Below are 19904 nucleotides of genomic sequence, written 5' to 3'. Positions count from 1 at the left end.
ACTTCCTGTGCATTCTCTGTAGCATTGAAATCAATGGGATCCGTGACAGCTAATTACATTTAGACTAGCTGATTGTTGATGGTCAACTTGCCTACATGCAGGTGCCTGTCACTTGCGGTCTTCAATATGTATATACTGTATGTATGCATGTTTAGTGTTTTTATTTATTTAGCTATAACATGTCCATAAAGCTCTACAGTTTACGGTATAACAAAGAGGACGTACAGTCAGTGTACCGTATATTCCGGCGTATAAGACGACTGGGCGTATAAGACGACCCCCGACTTTTGAGAAAATTTTCTCGGGTTCAAAAGTCGTCTTATACGCCGGAATATACGGTAGTCATATTGTAAGTACAGTAGTCATACAGACATTGGACATTTTTAATTGTGGTACAATAGCAATTAGGTCCCTATGCTTTATATAGCTTACAGTTTAAGTCGTAGTAGTCATTTAAGTAATGTCTTCAGCAGAGTAAGTGAAATAGGAGCACATCTCCTGTTTGGACAGAGAAATACATGAGAACATATTTTCTCCTTTTTTACACTTTTTAGTGTAGTTTTATTTTGTACCTTTATTTATAGGTTTTGTGACAGTGTAAACCCCAGGGAGATGCTTAGTGTGGCATTTGGGTACAGGTGCTATCCAGATCGTAAATATGGGTCCCTGGGGTGGAGCAATTGGAGAGCAGAGTGGGCCAATGCTCCATTTGCCCATTTTGTGGAAATCCCATGCCGGGTTTTCCAGGAGGCAAGAAGTCCACAGGATCCGGTCCGGGATTCCTATGGGGCCGGCATCAGGCACAGGTGCTGGACATTAAAAACCCCTGGAGCCTGATACTCAGGGAGACTGTTGGGGGAAGAGGAGGTTCCCTGTGCTCCCAGGGCAAGGAGAGGCCCTGAAGAAGACAATCCCTGAGCCAAGTGAGGCAATACCTGCCTGGACATTTTGTGTGCTGTCTGGGGGAGGTTTTCCAGAGCCTGGCGTAGCTGGGTCTGGTTGGGAGGTTGAGGTAGTGGGTGATTAGGCTGGTCAGTTTAGACCAGCATAGTTAAGTTAGAGAGGGCTCCAATTGGGAGCTAGGTTTTATTTTTATGATTTGGTTTTGGGGTTTAAGCGGTTAAAATAAAGTGCTGTTTTGTTCAAAGCTGCTGTTCCTGACTCTGATTGCCCTAGAGGACTGTGCTTAGGACCCCTAAAAGAGACATGTATGGCCCTCATGCTATAGGGTTTGTCACAGTTTTTATGGAAAATTGTTACTGTTGGTGTGGCTTGATATGTGTATTTTCCATACTACAAAATACTTTACTTGTACCAAATCATCATGTTTTGGTCTGAGCTTTAGACATCTGTGTCATCCTATTTTTTTTGTTCCAGGGCGTACCTGAAAATAAGTTTGATGATATATTTGGCAGCTCCTTCGTTAATGATCCATTTAATTTCAACAGCCAGAATGGCATGAGTAGAGATGACAAGTAAGTCGGATGAATTAATTATTCATATTTCTAAAAAAATTTTTTTTACATATGTTTGTGTTTTGCTTCATTGTCAAACAAAAGAGGGATACAATTTAAATGAAAAGTTTGATGTGTATTCCATTGGTTATTTACCATTGTCCAGCATTTGCTCACTTCTAATAACAGGTCTCGTTTTACACTCTTGAGTGATGGTGTGATATGATAAGACACGCAGACACCCTATCTGGTGCCATTTTATCCTCATATTTAACTATGGAGAATGTTGCTTGTTCACAAAGTGAGCTGGTACGCTGTCGGGTTGGGGTAGTTAATGCTCCAAAATATCCCAAATTGGCAGCATTCACATATGTGTATAAAATAAGGCAGACCATGTTATGTAACACAAAGGAAGGCAAATCCAAAATATTCCATTATATATAATATTCCCTATATTTTATACTCCTGTACAGTAATGGTGCTTACAGATACAAAACAGCTGTGTTAGAAAGCTACCCTCTGCTTGTAATATGAGGGCAGATGTGTTGAGCTTCTGTTTTCTGGATCTCCATGATTATTTATCATTAAATCATCTTTCCTCTATCATTTGCTGATTGTTGTTAATTTGTGTAAGGGCGAGATGAAGGATGTACCTTTTAGAACATTGTTCATATGTGGGTTGCTATATCCCAACAGCCTTACCATACAGGCAAAGTTAGGTAACTAAATAGGGTGCTGGGCTCCTGTTTTTGACTCCACCATATTTACCTGTGTCAGCAAATGCATGCTGGTAGGGGGCACGTAGTTGGCCTAATAAAAACCCTACTAAATCCGTACAATTTGATGTATTGTTTTTGTATCACAGAGATCGACTAATCGAGCAGCTGTACAAAGAGATTGCTGTTTTACGAGATGACTTTGGAAACTTCAAGGCAGAGGTGAGACTTGTGTATCAAATGCCTTTTTGAAAATGAAAATGGCACAGGCTGTCATACAGCAGTGCTCTTGCAGTTACTCTCAGGATCCCTCACAGCATATCACATACATAGTACAGCTGAATAGTGTCTGGATTGCAGGAGAATTGACTGTTTAATGACAACTTTTAATGTCTCCCTACTGGCAATTATTGAGCACTTGTTACACGTTCTGAAGTCTCTCATGGCCATCCGCCTTACCTATTACACATGATGTGATAACCCCTGATCACTGTGTAATTAGCTAGCAATTAGATCAAAGTAAGAAGAGCGGGAAACAAAGTAAAAAAAAAATATATATAAATATTAATTGGAACCCCTTTAATGCCATCATAACACCATTAGGGAGCACCCACTAGTTACAAAATAAAGATCCCTGAGGTCTTAGAAGGACTCCTCTGTTTCCACAAAGTTTGAAGCATAACATAGCCCAAAATGCCTTGGCATGCTGAGGGAGACATACGAAGACGTTTTGAGCAATGCTATGCTTCCAACTTTGTGGGAGCAGTTTGGGGAAGAACCTTTTTTATTCCAGCATGACTGTGCAAGGTCCATAAAGACATGGTTGGATAAGTTTGGTGCTCGCACAGAGCCCTGACCTCAACCCCATCAAACACCTTTGGAATGAACTGGAACGGAAATTGCAAACCAGGCCTTCTCGTCCAACATCAGTGCCGGATCTCACAAATGTTCTACTGGGTGATTGGGCAAAATTCCCAAAGAAACACTCCAAAATCTTGTGGAAAAGCTTCCCAGAAGAGTGGAAGCTGTTATAGCTGCAAAGGGGGAACCAACTACATATTGATGTCTATGTATTGAGAATGCAATGTCATGAAGGTCCCTGTTGGTGTAACGGTCAGGTGTCCCAATACTTTTGTCCATATAGTGTTTATATATAATATAGTCCAAATTGCATACACTCAGCCTTCCACAGATAAATCCAATCGGCTGCCCTTGTGCTGTTTAGCTGGATCATTCAAATATCTGTTCAGGAATGTAGTCGCTCACAGGTATTGGTGAAAAAAAGAACTTTCTTTAATGAGATGTATACATACGATAGGTCAATGTTTCAGTCCCAGAGTGGGACTTTTATCAAGATAACCCACATCAGTGAAATGTGTTTAAAAATGCCCTGAATCATGATAAATCTTGATAATATCCCTCTCCGGGACTGATCTAACACTGATCTATTGTATGTATACCTCAGATTAAAGAAAGTTGTTTTTTTACAAAGACCCATTGCTGAACAGAAGATTGGGCATTGCCCTATATATTGCTCAGCCAGTCACCCAGCTGTACATACTTTATATTGTTTTGGCAATAGAATATTGATGCATGGAAACAATGGTAATATGTACCCTTGGGTTGTTGATGAGGTTTGTGCATTGCAGAGCCATCGACTGGTTATTAACCTTAAGGGCCGAATTCAGGAACTGGAGGCAGAGTTAGCGGAACAGAAACACTTGCGTGAGCAAGCTGTCGATGAGTATGAGTTTCTGCGTGCAGAGCTGGAAGATCTGAAGAGGAGAAGACAAGACACAGAAAAGGCACAAAAAAGCCTGACCGAGATTGAGAGTAAGGGGGCTGCATTCAAAGAGCTCAGATTTGTAGCCAAACTCTGCAGTATAATGGGACGCTAGTGACTTGCGAGGGTAGATTGAGAGAAGAAACAAGAGCGCGTGTTTGATTAAAAGGTTTAATAAAGCAGGAGAACAGTTACAGCTCCTCTAATTGGCTACCTGGGGAGTACCTCGAAAGTTGAGTGTATTTTCATAATGAGGAGTTTTACACTGATAATTTAAGGTGGAATTGGAATCTGACATTTCTTTTTGGGATTTTGCAATTTGATTGTATAGTATGCTAGAATATAAATATATGAAGGCGAAAATTAAAATTAGAGTTTTATTGCTTTCTATGCTTCAGGAAAGTCCATCGCTAATGAGCAGCGGTATACAAAGCTGAAGGAGAAATATGCAGAGCTTGTGCAGAGTCACGCGGACCTCCTGAGGAAGGTACTTGGTATTATCTGCGTGTAATACGAATCTGAAACCCATGTGTCTAACCAAAATGAACAATACATGCAATTCTTAATATTAAGAAACCACCTTAAGTGTATTGTATAGGTGAAGATGTCTTGATTTTCTGTTCTTAGGGTGAGCACTATTTGCCCTCATTAAATAGCTTCTGCCCTATCTGAAACCAATAGCAATGGTTGGAGTGAGATATAAACAAGTTCATTAAAATATATGTTTAGAGCAGGGTTCTTATATCCCATGTTGTTTCTTAGGGTGCTATAGACTGGTCTGGCAGTCTGGCTTCATTATTTTTTATGTCGGGTCAACAACAGTAAGCATCTCCTGTAGAAGGGCTGAGCTGGCCGTTCATAATACATAGTTAAGTCAGTAGGATGACTTTAATTAAATGTCCCGATGTTAACTATGTATTATACATGGGCTGCTAAGGCCCAGTTTATCATTATTAAGTTATGCCTCTTCCAAACTAACAAGAGCTTATAGGGAAATTACTATGGACTTGATTTTAAAATTTAGATATATAATTGTGGCACAATCACCATTATCAAGTACTAGTACAAAGACCCAATTTTATATACAGATATTTATTTTGTTCTATATCTCTATTTGTATCAGCCTAACAGCCATTATTTTCTTGCCAGAATGCTGAGGTAACAAAACAAGTGACTTTGGCACGGGAAGCCCTTGGAGACATGGAACGCTCTAAGAAAGAGTTAGAGGATTCATACCAACGTGTGAATGAACACACACAGAGGAAGGTGAGGCTGTGTCTTCTGGGGTCTTACAAGTATCGAAATATACAGCCTTTCACGGCCAGTCTTGTTTGTCTGTATAGGTCAAAATATATGGCATCTTAAATTTGCTTAGCTGAGGGATCCTGAGCAAATTGATCGTGGAGAATTCTACATATAAAATTTTACCCAGTTTAAAAATCCAAGCCCTTATGTTTATTTGTGTCTTCTGGAATCTCAGGTAGTTTTGTTGGCCACTGAAGCGCTCATTTTAGAGGCCCATCACTCTTATTACGTACTGCAGTGTAAGAACATTATATGAAAAATAATAAATACATACATGCATGCCTTTTGACAATTGGAAAGTGTGTGAGGGTCTTTCTCAGGCAGCATTGTGATGTAGAAAATTAGCGCTTCTTTAATACAGCAATCCAAAAAGATAAGCTTAATGAGAGCTCGGTCATGCCAGGATTACAAGTCTCTTGAGGGAGATGAGGGAGATTCTAATTAATTTAACATCCATTAATAATGTTCTGAAGCTATTGGAAAGCATTTTATTATACTCATGTAATAGTCATAAGGATCCAGATCACTACCGATATGTGTTGTGGAAATATACTGGTATACATTATTGTATAGTAACAAGCCTTTGTGAATTATTCTAAACAGATGTCTGGAAAATGATGCTGTGCTTTAACATAGATCATCTCTCCATAGACAGAGGAGCAGATACAGCATATGGATGACCTACAAGGGGCACTTGAGTCCAGTAAACAAGACGTTCTGCTTCTTAAGACCAGCTTAAAGACTGCAAAGGAGGTGAAATACACAAATGCTCATACAGAGATATAAATCTTCACTTAGCCCAGGAGCCCAGATCTATAATGGTTTACCATTTCTACTGCTTAAGCTTTGATCTTAACTTTTAATATTTTGAAGCGTTTTAGGGGTGTCATACAACGTACGGTAAAACAAACCGTTATGTTTTAAGTTACATCCAAGTAGATAAAGGAGCTCATAAATCTTTAGCTGCTTTGTAGAGGGATCATAAATTATTCAGCTGTGAAATAAAATCTGCTACTCTAAAACAAATGATAAATCAATAGTAAACATTTCCAAGAGCGATCATTTAAAAAAAAATAGGAAACATACCCATTTGAACTTCCCTTAATGTCTTGTGTAATGTAACAATCGCTGAAATTGAAACAATACAGTACATGCATCCATACCATTACACAAAAATAATTGTTTAAACTTGGCTTTTTGATATTCAAACAAGGAGAGCCGCAAACAGATTCAAGAAGTTGAAGACTGTGTCCTACAGCGCCTTCTAGAGGAGACTGAGGGTATTATACAGGAGTCGCTCAGTCGGCTGGATGAACCTCTGTATGCAAATAGTAGTATATCTACAGGTAAGCATATATTCACAATACCATAATATCCATCTGAGTATACGTTCTTTCTTAGTAATAATTCTATATTTTCCTCCAGACTTTTTCATTTCCAGAACACTGGCTGCGATAGAAAGTACAGAGAAAATAGAGAAAGTATGGAAGGAGAGGCTGTCTGAAACATCAGGTGAGAAGAAACAAGAACCACAATACAGAAGAAACAGTAGAAGGCAAGTTAAGCGAAAGAGAGGAGAGGAATATATAGCAGAATAAGGATGTGGCTAAAAGGGAAAACAAAAGAAAAGTTAGAGAGAAAAATATAGGGAGAAGTATAGTGAGTAAACTGGGGTCACAAGGGGAAAAAGATGATTAAATAATAGTGTTATTAGTGATTTAACAAAATGGGATGAAAGGAATTGAAAAGAGTGTTGAAAATTCTGTGGTTGATGGAATCAGTACTATTGGAGATTATTTTAGAAAAGCTGTTGTTGTAGAAGAGGTATAGCATCTAAATTGGATAATGTATGCATAAAAGGAACAAACATACACCAGTCTTCAAAAATATGAATTCATTACATCGTACATGTTTAATAGATTATATAAATGCCTACTTTTTTGCAATCGTGTTTTTAACACATTTCTCTGCAAGTGTTTCTCGCGGGAGACCCTTATTTTACCAACTTGCCAATATGGTTGTTTTATTTTAGCAATTTTGCTGGCGTACACTATGTAATTATTCCAGTATGTATGTATACACAGTTTATAGTTCTTAGTATGTGTGCCACACCGCAATATTGGTCAGAGGTTCACTGATAAACTTTTTTTTTGTTTTATGAATATAAAGTAAATATATGTATATATATATATATATATATATATATATATATAGATATAGATATATATAAATATATTTATTTCTTTACTATATTTTATACTATAAAGTGGCACAGCTAACTCCACCATGAAGTCAACCTAAGTGGCTGTCTAGGGCAGTGAGCTGGCGAGAATGTAGACATCTGGTTCCATCCTATTTTTTTAAGAAAAACTCATGCAGAAGAGGAACCAGAGGCATAGCTTTTCATAGGGCACTAAAAACCCAGGATCAGTCTCATAAACCAGCATGTAAGGAAAAAAAAAGTATAGCTTTTATTTTGAGCAATGAGTTTAGGTTTGTCTTGATTGTTCTCAATTCTAGGTGTTAGTCTGGTGCTGCCACATCTTCTTCAGTTTGCATATCGAATAAGTGATGTTATTACACAAGGAGCACAGACCAGGGCATCAGTAGGTAAGTATTTCATCATCCACTGTATTCTCACCCTGTGGTTACAGACATTGAAGAGTTCATATGTTTTGCACCATGGGGCAATATCCTGATTTAGGTGATCCAATAAAATCCATTGCTCTGGAAGGCATAATAATTATTGCTAGCCCGGTATGAACCATGTAGCATAGCACAATTGTAAGAAATACAGTAATTGAGGATCCATAATGATGCTTTAAAAAAATAGGCTTTCTTTTTTCAGAGTTGAGTGACGGTTGTCGGGAGTGTGGTACGGAAGCTCTTAACTACCTCTCCTGCCTACGAAACAATGAGATGGAGAGTGGAGCAGACTGTAGTAAGATTACTGCCGCACTGAAACACATAGCAGAAATTGTTCAGGTGAGACAGAATTAACAGGCCGCAAAAAAGTATGAAATTATGCTGTTAGATGCTCTGAAAAATGTTATTACAACAACACCAACAAAAAAACTCCCAGCCAAGTACAATGATAATGCATAAGAAAGTAATAAAAGAACCGCCTTGTAGGCCTCAAAGTGAGATTGAACCAGAAGCAAGAGTTGCTTTTGGCTGCTTCTGTCTTTTTTGCCTTTTTTCAGAACTATTCTGGAAAAAAACATTTAAGGCGGCTGAACAGATTAATCTGTGAATCTGTTCAGTGTCAGTATACTCTGGTACGGCACTACTTGATCTGTACATTAAACGCCTGATCATACCGGGCTACATACTGGGTGATAAAACATAAATGTAAGTCTCTGTTAAAGATGAATAACTCCTGAAATTCAGTTGATTTATATTAATTAAAACAGTTTCATACAAGAAACAAATGTCACTTGCCCAAATTCTACCTTTTCTTGCTGGGTAGCGCAAATAACATTTTAGAATGATGTTTACTGATTAAAATGAACTATATTAATAAATGTCCTACACAGAATTAAAGTGTTGTGCCCGATAACTTGATGGGCACTAACTATTATTATTATTGTATTGCTTTCCATTTTTCTTTCCTAAACTACATGGCCAGCTGCTGAAAATCATGTTCCACCCAAAATCATAATTCTTGCCATCATCTCTTGAGCCATGTAAAAGAGGGGGAACTTGGGTCGAAGTTGGTCTACAATCAGAACAAAGACTTGCTCTCAAAGGAATATTAAAAAAAAACACTTATATAATGTTCTCTTTGCAAAGTGGATTAGAATCTACAAAAGCCCAAGCACACTATTATATGTCCTTGAGGGAAAACAAACCTCTGCAAGGTAGAAACATTTTTTTTCCAAGGCAAACAAACCGTAGGAAGAAATCTAATTATATTTGCAGTAAGCCTTCCTGCTTGTGCAGAAAGAATATTTAATGTGGTCTTTGAAGCTTGGTGAACTGAGCGTCTCAATGCGCGGAATACCATCCAAGAATGTCTCACAACGGGGTAGAATGCAGTAAATCTAATAATATGCAGATATGGGCTGTAATTACAGTAAAGTCCTTTCATAAGTCTGATGATCCGACGCCGTTTGCATTAAAAATCCAAAGCCACAGAGCTCTTGGTGCCAATTTCGTACTTATGAAGGAAATACAATGCATTTTTTTTGTCTTTTGGCTCATGTCCTAAGCGCTCTTGGATTTAGGGCTAATTAGTTATCACAAATTTTTTTTTTTTTTTTGCAAACTTATTGATTATCATGGTGTAATTTTACATCACATTTTATTTATAGCAGATTCTTCAGCGCTGTTACAAAAGGGAAATCTAAACTAACAACATTAAAATTGTCAATATATAAAATGAACAATAACATTAAATTACATTAAGACATACTGGTACAGATGAAGAAGAGGGCCCTGCCATTGTGAGCTTATAATCAATGACCTTCATCACCAGCAACTACAGTGAATCAAGTGCTAAATACCTTCTGTTTTAGCCACTATGTAGAATGTACTTTTGTGTGTGATATGTCTGAAGGCCTTCTCTTCAGATCACCACCCTGCCAAGGACTACTGTATTATCATTATCATTATCATCATTGCTTTTAGTCTTGGTGGGCCAGGGTGATTCATAGAAATATAATATCCAATGTAGTAATAATTTGGACAGCATTTATATAAAATAATCAAGTCTTTAGCCCCAAGTCTGATGTCATTTTTCTGGTCTTTTCAGGAGCTTCGGCCTCCAACACTGGATATTAAAGAGGAGGAACTTGGTGATCTGGTGGAGAAGGAGATGTCGGCCACAGCAGCAGCTGTAGAAACCGCTGCCTCCAGGATCGAGGTGAGATGGGGCAGCGAAATTTACAATTAACAGATATAGACGTAGAGAGAATGTACTGCTATGTACATATCCGGTGTGACAGCCTTTACTTTGCAAAGGTGCAGTAAAGCTAAATCTAAGCAGAAGACATGGCAATAGACATGACATGAACTTGGTAGCAGAATGCATGTAAAACTATTATCTCAAAGATAATGGCTTTTTAAGAGCTAAACAGTACAAGAGGTAGGTGATGTTGCAAATTGATCCATGTATGAAAAATAAAACTGCTTCATAATACCCTGGACCAGAAGTAAAAGTGATGGCCTCTGATTGAAGGGGTACACAAAAGATTGTGACCAACTTTTAGCATTGTATCACAAATTTTTTTTTAATCCAAATGTTTATGCTTAATGTTGCCCATCCCCCATCCACCATGCCATTTTCCCCTTTTTTCTTTGCATTCACTCTTTTATTTAAAATTAGTCTTATTTTAATTGATGATCTTACTACAAATAGAACAAAATGTTTATTGTATTTTCTCATCAGAAATGTTAAATTGAAAGTAGATTTTTTTCTATAACTTCAAAGTAACGCTGGTATATTTAGGAATCTTGGTAAGTCGTGTGAAAGTTATGCCTAATGAGAAGATTTACTAATTCGGGTGTAGTTAGGGCTCCATTTGTAAGTTTTTTTCCTGGAGCCACAGCTCACATGGTCGAGCCCTGTCTATAGCAAAATACAATTTGAGCTGATTCTTATATGCTGCTGTGCTCTGTGTATCCAGTTCATCGACAATGCTTTATTGTTGTTGTTTCTTCTTTTATTTTACTCTTAAGGATATGCTTAATAAATCCAGGACCGATGACACTGGATTAAAATTACAAGTCAGTGAAAGGTAAAGTATATAATTTACTTAAAAATACACCAAATATAACCAAAAAATCATATTTGTCAGACTGGGAAGCCACAGTCAATTTATGTGAGATGACACTTCTGATAGAAACAACGTATTTCTCACTATCAGCGAGGGAGGATCTCTTATCTGACCAAGCTTATCAGCTATGAGGCTATTCAAGTGGAAATCACAATGTGTAGACTTTTAAATAGCTGCAAGCGTGGTTTCTTTATGACGATGATACTGTTCCATTGCTTGCTGTGATACGTCTGTTTTTGTTTGCATTCACATCAGCGCTGCATATACAATTGTGTGTAAAATTCCAAGTACGCAACCTTTGTTTTTTTGACTTTGTGATAATGTTGGAGATTTTGCTTTTATGCTCTATGGTTTTTTTTGTAGGATACTTGGGTCATGTACCGATCTCATGCAGGGGATAAAAGCTTTGATCATGGCATCCAAGGACCTTCAGAAAGAGATTGTTGAGAGTGGCAGGGTAAGTCACACATATTTCACAAATCAATCATTTTCAACATTCAAGGTTACACAGTTATAATCATCTCATCCCATTGCTCTTCATCAGCTGCCCCTCTGTGTCACTCCTTCCACCGGCTCCTTATACACTCCAAAAAAGAAGTCTCACCTGACCCTTACCTACTGAATGCTTTAACTACTCTGGACCCCTCTGTATCTCTACTTACATCCCAGTACTCTCCTGACCATCTGTGATCCCTTATCCAGAATGTTACCTGTGCCGTGATTAGTATTTGGAATTTACTACCTCATTCTGCCAGACTATCCCCTGCTTATTCTTACTGTAAAAACCCACCTTTTAAGAGAAGTGTGCAGTCCATGTTCTGAATACCTCATAACATGTGTTCCGAAAAGAAATCATCTGATCTCCCCATGATCCTTGCTAAAATAGAGTCATCCTCACCCAAGCAGTGCCTCACCTTCTTTCTTTTTCCTCCTGAGCCTTCTGATAGATTGTAAGCTCATAAGGGCAGGGCCCTCTTTTTATTTAGCAGTGGTTCTAGGCGTGTGTTAATGTTTTTATCAATTTTGTATATTGTCAGTTTTAATGTTCAGTTTTTGTGCTATAAAATCTACTGATGCCCTATGGAAAAAATAATATAATTTAAGCAATAGTTTCCTGTTTATTTTTTTCAAGGGTTGCTGTAACAAACTGTAATATATATTGGCTACCTGGTAGATACTGGGCTCAGTTCCTGATGGGACGATTGGCCAAGCTTCTTGCATGGCTAAAATGGTTAATTAAAACCCATAGTTTGTTCATTTTGTTTGGCCATTAGTGTTATTTTTTCGGAGATATTTATTTTAAAGGTTTAGCTTGGAAGCTGAGACCAATGACAGATCTGTCACAATTATTATTATTATTATTATAGGCAGTTAATACATGTGCTTTGCTCATTTTAATCTTAAACGCATTTATATGGGTTTATTTAATTTAATGAACTATTAAATGTCAGATTTGGGGAAGTAATTAACCTGATTAATAAAAAATCCTTCCATTTGATACGCATAACTGTGTATGTATTTATGAGTTTTAGTCACATTTGTAAATATACTATTGTTGATTAACATAGTTTAAAACATGTCTACATATAATATTATATAACCATTGTTATCTAATGGGTATTTAAGATATTCATTGTGTTATACGATGATTAATGAATATCTGAAAACAGATATTACCGGATAAGGTTTGTTGTGTAGAATTGTGCATCTGCCTGTATGTGGTTCTGAAATGAGCCTGAGATGTGACAAAATGACATTTTACCATTTACTAAATAGCTCTTCAATGTTTTTACCCAGGGAGCGGCCTCCCCAAAAGAATTCTATGCTAGGAACTCTCGCTGGACAGAGGGACTAATCTCTGCTTCGAAGGCAGTGGGTTGGGGAGCGACTGTTATGGTGTAAGTATAGGCTGCTCGCTACAGACCTCAAACATTTTCCTGTTCCGCGGTGGATTTTGCTTAACACCACCGGATCACAAGCATTGGCTTCTGTTTGTACTGTTGTAATTGCATCAGTATTTTTCACATTAACAAATATGTTTTATTTTTTTTTACTTTGCAAAGTTTTTTCTTACGAAACAATCCTTCCTGTTTTTAGCCTTCTTTCATCTATTGTTGAGGGCTGCATTTCCGCTTTTAGCTCCACAAGTCCTAAGCTTCCTTCCCTCCCATGTCTAATAACCTACCTGCTTCTAGATTTAGATATCTTTTTGGGGGCCCAAGATGGGACCCATGCTATGACATCACATGGGTTCTGCCAGAGCTCCTTGGCTCAATGGAGCCAACAATGGAGAAATTACCAATCATATGGCCATATCATGATATCAGGGCACAGCAGGTAGCGGCTACCACCTCTGGTCAATAAGGTTACACATACTTGTATATCGCTACACTGATGATCTCTGACATCCCAGCATAACTTGTCACTTTAGGCATATTCTTTTTTCCTGTTAAATATTTATCGTGTTTGTCTTGTTTTTACTGTGACATTTTATACTTTTAGATCACCGTTTTTTGCACCATGTTTATGTAGCTGTGGTTTGGGTCACTTCACTCACTCACTTCACACAATGAACATATAAACATCATCAAACATTTATTTATAGTGTTATCTTCTGTCCTCTCCTCTAAGTGATCTCCTCGCTTTATTTCAGGGATGCTGCAGATCTTGTGGTCCAGGGACAAGGAAAGTTTGAAGACCTTATTGTGTGTTCCCATGAAATTGCTGCCAGCACAGCCCAGCTTGTGGCAGGTTCCAAGGTAAGACCTTTATTTGAGTAGGAAGTACTGATTTGATAATTGTGGATTATTGACCAGAAGCTAATCTTTGTATAGTCAAGCCAAGCAGTATCTGTTTGGGAGAACACTCCAAACAATCCAAATAAAATTCAGTTTTCTTTAGTAAGGAAAAATGTATATTGGGTCTTTGATTTATTCTATTTTATTTTTTGATTTCCAATAGTCTAGTAGTTCTTAATAAGGCCGTCACTTTGCCCTTCAGACAAAATGATCTTCATCTGAACCTAAAGCATTTTAAAGCCACCTCTATTTTCTAGGTTCCCTGGCTGGCATCCACAGTGGCTTTTGTAGCTTTCTTTATTAGGCCACCACATTGTTCTTCATGAAACCTTGCAACATTATTTTGAGGGTCATTACTAAGTTCTTGTGCCATCAGTCTACTTGTATAGGTTTTTTTTTAATCAGACTTATGGACTAACTAACGGACTGGTCTTTATTTGAAGGTAAAGGCAGAGAAGGGCAGTTCCAATCTAGCAAGGCTCCAGCAGGCCTCTAAAGTCGTAAATCACAATGCTGCTGCGGTGGTGGCTTCCACGAAATCTGTCAAGTCTGAGATTGAAGAAAAAGGCAAGTACAATGTATTGAGATGTGTTTTTCTTGTCGCCAGATATTCACAGGTAATACAGTGCACTATGGCACCATCCACCTCATAATCAGTCCTCTTTTTTTCTGGTTTTGACAGACACAATGGATTTTTCCAACATGACACTAACACAGATTAAGCGCCAGGAGATGGATTCTCAGGTAATGTGGGGCTTGTGAAGGCAGCATTTGCCTAACTATTAATACAATGTATATTTGTTAACCGAACAATGTTTTGATTTATGCATGGGTGTTAGGCAGAGCGGGATGTGTGGGAAAATATTCGTCCTGTCCAGACATAACAGGATGTCCTCGTCAGGAAATGTCCAGGGTGGGGGGCACTCATGTGTTGCTGTGTTCCCCACCAGGCTGAAAGATGCCAGCCCTACACTACATGAAAAATTGCCACTTCCTACAGTTGTTCATGAATTTATATGGTTGGCCAAAAAAAACCCCAACAAAACAATAATGAAATACAAGTCTGAATCAGCATTGCATTAATGTAGAAAGACTATTCAAACTCCCATGGTGTTCCTGACAGGTGCGGGTGCTGGAACTTGAAAACCAATTACAAAAGGAAAGAGAGAAGCTGGGAGAGCTTCGGAAAAAGCACTATGACCTGGCAGGTGTCTCAGAGGGCTGGGGAGATGGTAAGTGGATAGTCCTCCACGGAACAACTGCTTACAGATACCGTGTAACATAGAAACATGGAATTTGACATCCCACCCATCTAGTTTACTTGTTATTTCTGCTTAAACCTTAATCTGTCCTTGGTCTTGTCTTATATTCAGGACAGCCATATGCCTATTGCATGCATATTTCAATCACTTACCACTTCTGGAAGTACAGGAGTATCATACAGAACCAATGACTGAGTTTGAGCCCCACTGTTAATATGAAGGGGAAGCTAGTGTAAGGCAGTAGGCACTGATACAAAATATTGAAGCAAAGTGTGCTGTAAGGTTAGCTGTCTTGGGGTGAATTCACTAAACATGTGAATAACCAACTCATTGAACTTCCTCTGCAAAAACGGGCTCAACTGCCCCATAACAATGCATAGGTAATTAAGAAAAAATTAACTGCATTATGCAGTGCGAAATCTGTACTTTTGTGATGTATACATTCAGATATATTTGTAATCACTGGCAGTCGTAATTCTACTTTCTTCTTGATTTTTTCCTCCACAGACACTGAATAAGCCCAATTACAGCTTCTTATCACAATGCTGAATGCACAAACAGCGTCAAATCTCAGAATAGGAAAGCACATGCATAGGCATTCAATACAAACCTCTCCAACACTGCCAGGACTAGCTGGTACCGAGTATTCTCGAAGGGCCACAGAAGTGGCAGAGGAACGATGGTGGGAGTGAAGCACCAGGGTGTGATAGGAAAGCCAGCAACAAGACAAAAAGCATTATAACACCAATCACGCTCCAAATCACTTTTCACCTTTTAACGTGCTTGGCAGTCAAAGAACTGCTCCGTCTCTTGTTGTGAATTATAGTTTAGCCTTTAACATCGCAAATATGAAGACAGTGCAACTAATCGCCAAGAAGTGGAATGATGTCTCAAAATTTAGCACCCAAGGAATACGATTATGCCTTTCTCTGGCGCCTTAATAGCATCAAGGGATGCAAAAACTGCTATGGTTTTACTGCAGGGAACGTGTCAACCTCTGAAGGATTGAAGTAAACCTATGGTTGTTTTTGTGCAATTTTATTGGAATTACCTAACACACAGTAAGGGACAATGGTCTGTTTGTACGATGTTGATGTGTGATGGAAAGACCTCAAAGTTTCAATAACTTACCATAGGATGACAACAAAAAAGATAAGGGGAAGAAGAGTCATGAACCGCAGAACCTGTTCTCAGGATCGCTATTTCCAAATACAATCCTTTAGCTGTACTGCTAGTATTGGTGCTGAAAACATAACTACACCATTACAAAAACAATATTTGTTAGTGGTAGGAACAAGGTGCGGGCTAATTGTCCAGAGGCCTAAATCTTCAGTTTTTCAGCTGTACCGATGCTAACGGAACAGTATTCACTCATATGCTGTGTTTATTGATTATCTTTCAAAAATAGAGTGATGCTGTGCAGTAACATTGTGTTGTGTATGTCCCTTATTAGATACAAATGAGGTGGCCTGCAAAGGCACCACATCTCTTTGTCTAGATAGGTAGGACAATGACAACCATACTTCAGGATACAACCCTTCATCAACTCTCTCTGTTTATGGTGCTTCTGTGTCATTCTCTTTGGGTCCTATAATGCCCCCAACAGCCATAAATAAAGAAGCATCAGAATGTTTTACTCTAGGCAGCAGTTATGGGCACACTGTGAGATTAACAGGGGACTCATCATGTAGGCCATGGTGTATCAACATCACGTGTGTGCCATAAGATGTGTGGCTCAAATACATGTCACCGTTTCATTTACATAAATAAACCCATGCTACTTTTTGTCTGGTCGTCTTTCTTTGTCTGTTTAGTATAAACATGCTTCTATGAGCCAACAGGTTACTTCTCTTTTCTAAGTACTATTTCGGGGCCTCAATTTGATGTCTGCAAGTCATGATTTACTGTAGGTTAGTAGTTAAAGTGAGTAATGGTGCATCCCTTGACATATGAAAAGCCCTGCAAGACACTGAAACTCCAGCTGACTTGCCTGTTTGGCAGGAAGTACTCCCACTAAAACCAATCAGAATCCTTTCTCCAAATACATAAGGAGGTTCAATTATACCCCCTGGGATTCTTACACTAGCCTGCGCTGGCAGTGAATATATTGTCTATGCACACTGGTATATTAAAAGGGGGCATTCAGCTTTCATGACTCTCTTCATCATTATCACTTTCCATACTGTAATGCAGGAGCGTCCAACCTGCAGCCCTCCAGCTGCTGCAGGACTACATCTCCCATAATGCAGCTAAGGGGCTGGCTGAGGAGTATGGTAGATGTAGTCCTGCAGCAGCTGGAGGGCCGCAGGTTGGACGCCTCTGCTGTAATATGTTGCATTGATTTCAGGGGAAATATGGTAACTCGGTCCTAGGAAGCTGATAATCAGACAATTAGTCACTTCTTTTTTCCAAAAATGATAACAGATGTTTTCCAACATATAGCTGTTTGGTCATTCAATAGAAAAAGGATACTTCCAGCAGATGATGTTAACTCAGTCTTTAAGAACAAAGGACATTTGTGGCTTTAGTAAAATCTAAGCATGACTTGTACTTTATGTCGCCACAGACAGGGGAAGTTCTTAATCATCCTTGAAATTTGGATGCATACAAAAAGAGACATATAGCCGCCTAAACAATTGTAAAGTGATAGACAAGCTGTAATTCATCAACTTTCTTATCATCACCTAACAGCAAGTTTTAGCCAAAGAGTGGCAAGAGCATCAAATACAATCAGAATAGTGAAGTCTGTTGGGTGGGACTGAAACCTTTCATCAAAACTGCCAATAGATACTCAGTTGGGGGGCATACTGAGTGATTAATCAGAAAAAGGGTGTACACTTTGTATGTAACTGCCAGAGACATTGAAATAGACAACCAATAAATACATAATTGGGAAGGGACTGTGGGAGGAATAGGGAAGAGTCCGTATTTAGATCATAACTGCGGGGTATAGGAAAAGACGGGACTCCAGAACATTTGGAAAATGTGTACCTAAAGGCTGGCACAATGTGGATCATACATAACAAAGAAATGGAAGCAGCTCTGTTACATCACTCCACTTTCCAGTCCCAAGTGGGTCAGAGTTGCCTGTATAGGGAATATGGCCAGAACATTTCGCCCAGCTAAGTCCTCTTGCTGGGACAGACCATGAACATTTCCACTGTTGAGAGTGATTATTGTAAATTCTCAACCATTGAGATATATATCTTAAACTTCTTGGGAGCCCATACTAGAACTAGGCACTTCTTTTCTAAGGCAGCATACCCCATCTTCCACCCAAGTGCTTCTGTCTAGATTTGTATTCCTCTGGTCATCAGCTTGGCTGAGGGACAGAAATATTTAATCACAATTAATGATTGTATTAATGATTGAATTATGGTTGTATGTATGTAACTGCCAGTGCTTACCCCACTGAATGAACTTAAGGAACTTATAGAAACATAGAATCTGATGACTGATAAGAACCATTTGGTTCATCTAGTCTGCCCATTTTTCCTGATGTAAAGACTCCTTGATTCAGGACAGCAATATGCCTACCCCAGGAATCTTTAACTTTTCTTACTGTATTAGTCACTGCCATTTCTGATAGGGGTAGTTCAATTAATCTACCACCCTCTTAGTAAAATAAGTAAAAAAAAGAGATGTCTCTGCAAAAAGATATTTCAAATTGATAACTGTGGTATATGAATAGGGCAATTAAAATGTATTTCTTCATAAAGGAAAGTTTCACAGTATGTTTTAAAAATAAAATATTCATTGGAGTGTAGAAATGAGAGGTTCTGTACATCTTCCCCCTTTTCTGACAGTTTTATTTGTCAATAGTTTGAGGTTTACCGTAAACACTGTATGCTGAGTCCTGCTCAGGGACATTGCATCCTCAGGAGGGCTATTTCCCAAGCATTGCAGATAACGGCCCATCAACTGTTACAGCCAAGCTGAGGTATGGCCAGTTATAGACCACAGCCCGGAATGTGTCACTGTAGTAAAAAGCAACCACTGCCCAGTGCAAAGTTCTATCGGTCTTAAGGAGGGTTGGGAACCCTGTTTCTTTTAGGTGGCAGCCAGGGGAAGGGGTGCAGTTGGAAGACTTAATTGTCATTTGACCCTCTGTTAAGATTGTTGCCATAGAAGCTTTAAATGTTTCTTTGATGTTTTTGTGATTCAGCATTCAGAGGAAATAATACAATAATAATAAGAATAGCACATTTAGTTAAAGGGACACTCCAGCCATGATATGCGCTTGAATACATAGAGCTAAGAGGTCCCCTTAGTATTTACATGATGTCGCCTTGCAAACACATAAGGAGGTTCTGCAAAAATCTGGTTCACTTACTGCCAGTCATCTCCATTAATCCAAGAAAAGAAAACACAGCGCTCCAGGGATGTTGCAAATGAATACACACGTTTAATGAGTGTGATGATGGATAAGGTAGAAGCACAGATGTTTTGGGGTACACACACCCATTTCTCAACGAGCACCTACAGCCATTATCTCCACCTACAGCCATCATCTCCACCTACAGCCATCATCTCCACCTACAGCCATCATCTCCAGCAAATGGTCTAATGAGACCCCCAATTCTGCAGAAACCAATTGGACCACAAACGAGATGGGATCTGCATTTAGTGTGTTTATTTATTTACATTAACATGCATTTTGTTGAGGGTGTCAAGGACGTGAAAGCTAAAATATTTCTGGGTTATTGGTGCCATCAGCCAATGAAAAGTCACCTTTAATTAAAATAATGTTTACTGACCAAAAAATGATCCTATGGAGCCTAAACTAAATAATGGCCTATGCTTGTTAAA

At 38.6% G+C, this 19904-nt stretch overlaps 1 protein-coding gene across 2 annotated transcripts in view; it reads left to right on the top strand.

The window, feature by feature from the left end:
- Positions 1-16880, top strand: part of HIP1 (huntingtin interacting protein 1) — a 41899-nt gene extending 25019 nt beyond the window's left edge. The window contains exons 12-30 of one of the 2 annotated variants that reach the window (XM_053457212.1): positions 1378-1475; positions 2320-2392; positions 3820-4003; positions 4352-4440; positions 5103-5219; positions 5910-6011; positions 6472-6604; positions 6684-6770; positions 7779-7868; positions 8107-8243; positions 10012-10122; positions 10938-10996; positions 11399-11492; positions 12833-12933; positions 13689-13794; positions 14277-14400; positions 14516-14577; positions 14957-15065; positions 15603-16880. In XM_053457212.1, coding sequence (XP_053313187.1) covers positions 1378-1475; positions 2320-2392; positions 3820-4003; positions 4352-4440; positions 5103-5219; positions 5910-6011; positions 6472-6604; positions 6684-6770; positions 7779-7868; positions 8107-8243; positions 10012-10122; positions 10938-10996; positions 11399-11492; positions 12833-12933; positions 13689-13794; positions 14277-14400; positions 14516-14577; positions 14957-15065; positions 15603-15613 — 1887 coding nt within the window. In that variant the 3' untranslated portion in view covers positions 15614-16880. Of the gene's footprint in view, positions 1-1377; positions 1476-2319; positions 2393-3819; positions 4004-4351; positions 4441-5102; positions 5220-5909; positions 6012-6471; positions 6605-6683; positions 6771-7778; positions 7869-8091; positions 8244-10011; positions 10123-10937; positions 10997-11398; positions 11493-12832; positions 12934-13688; positions 13795-14276; positions 14401-14515; positions 14578-14956; positions 15066-15602 lie in introns of both variants that reach the window. The other variant, XM_053457211.1, reaches the window with a different exon arrangement.
- Positions 16881-19904: the final 3024 nt, after the last annotated feature.

The sequence above is a fragment of the Spea bombifrons genome, chromosome 2 (genome assembly GCF_027358695.1).
Source record: "Spea bombifrons isolate aSpeBom1 chromosome 2, aSpeBom1.2.pri, whole genome shotgun sequence".
Lineage (NCBI taxonomy): Eukaryota > Metazoa > Chordata > Amphibia > Anura > Pelobatidae > Spea > Spea bombifrons.
Note: the sequence above shows the minus strand (reverse complement) of the source record. Positions and strands in the feature narration are given on the sequence as shown.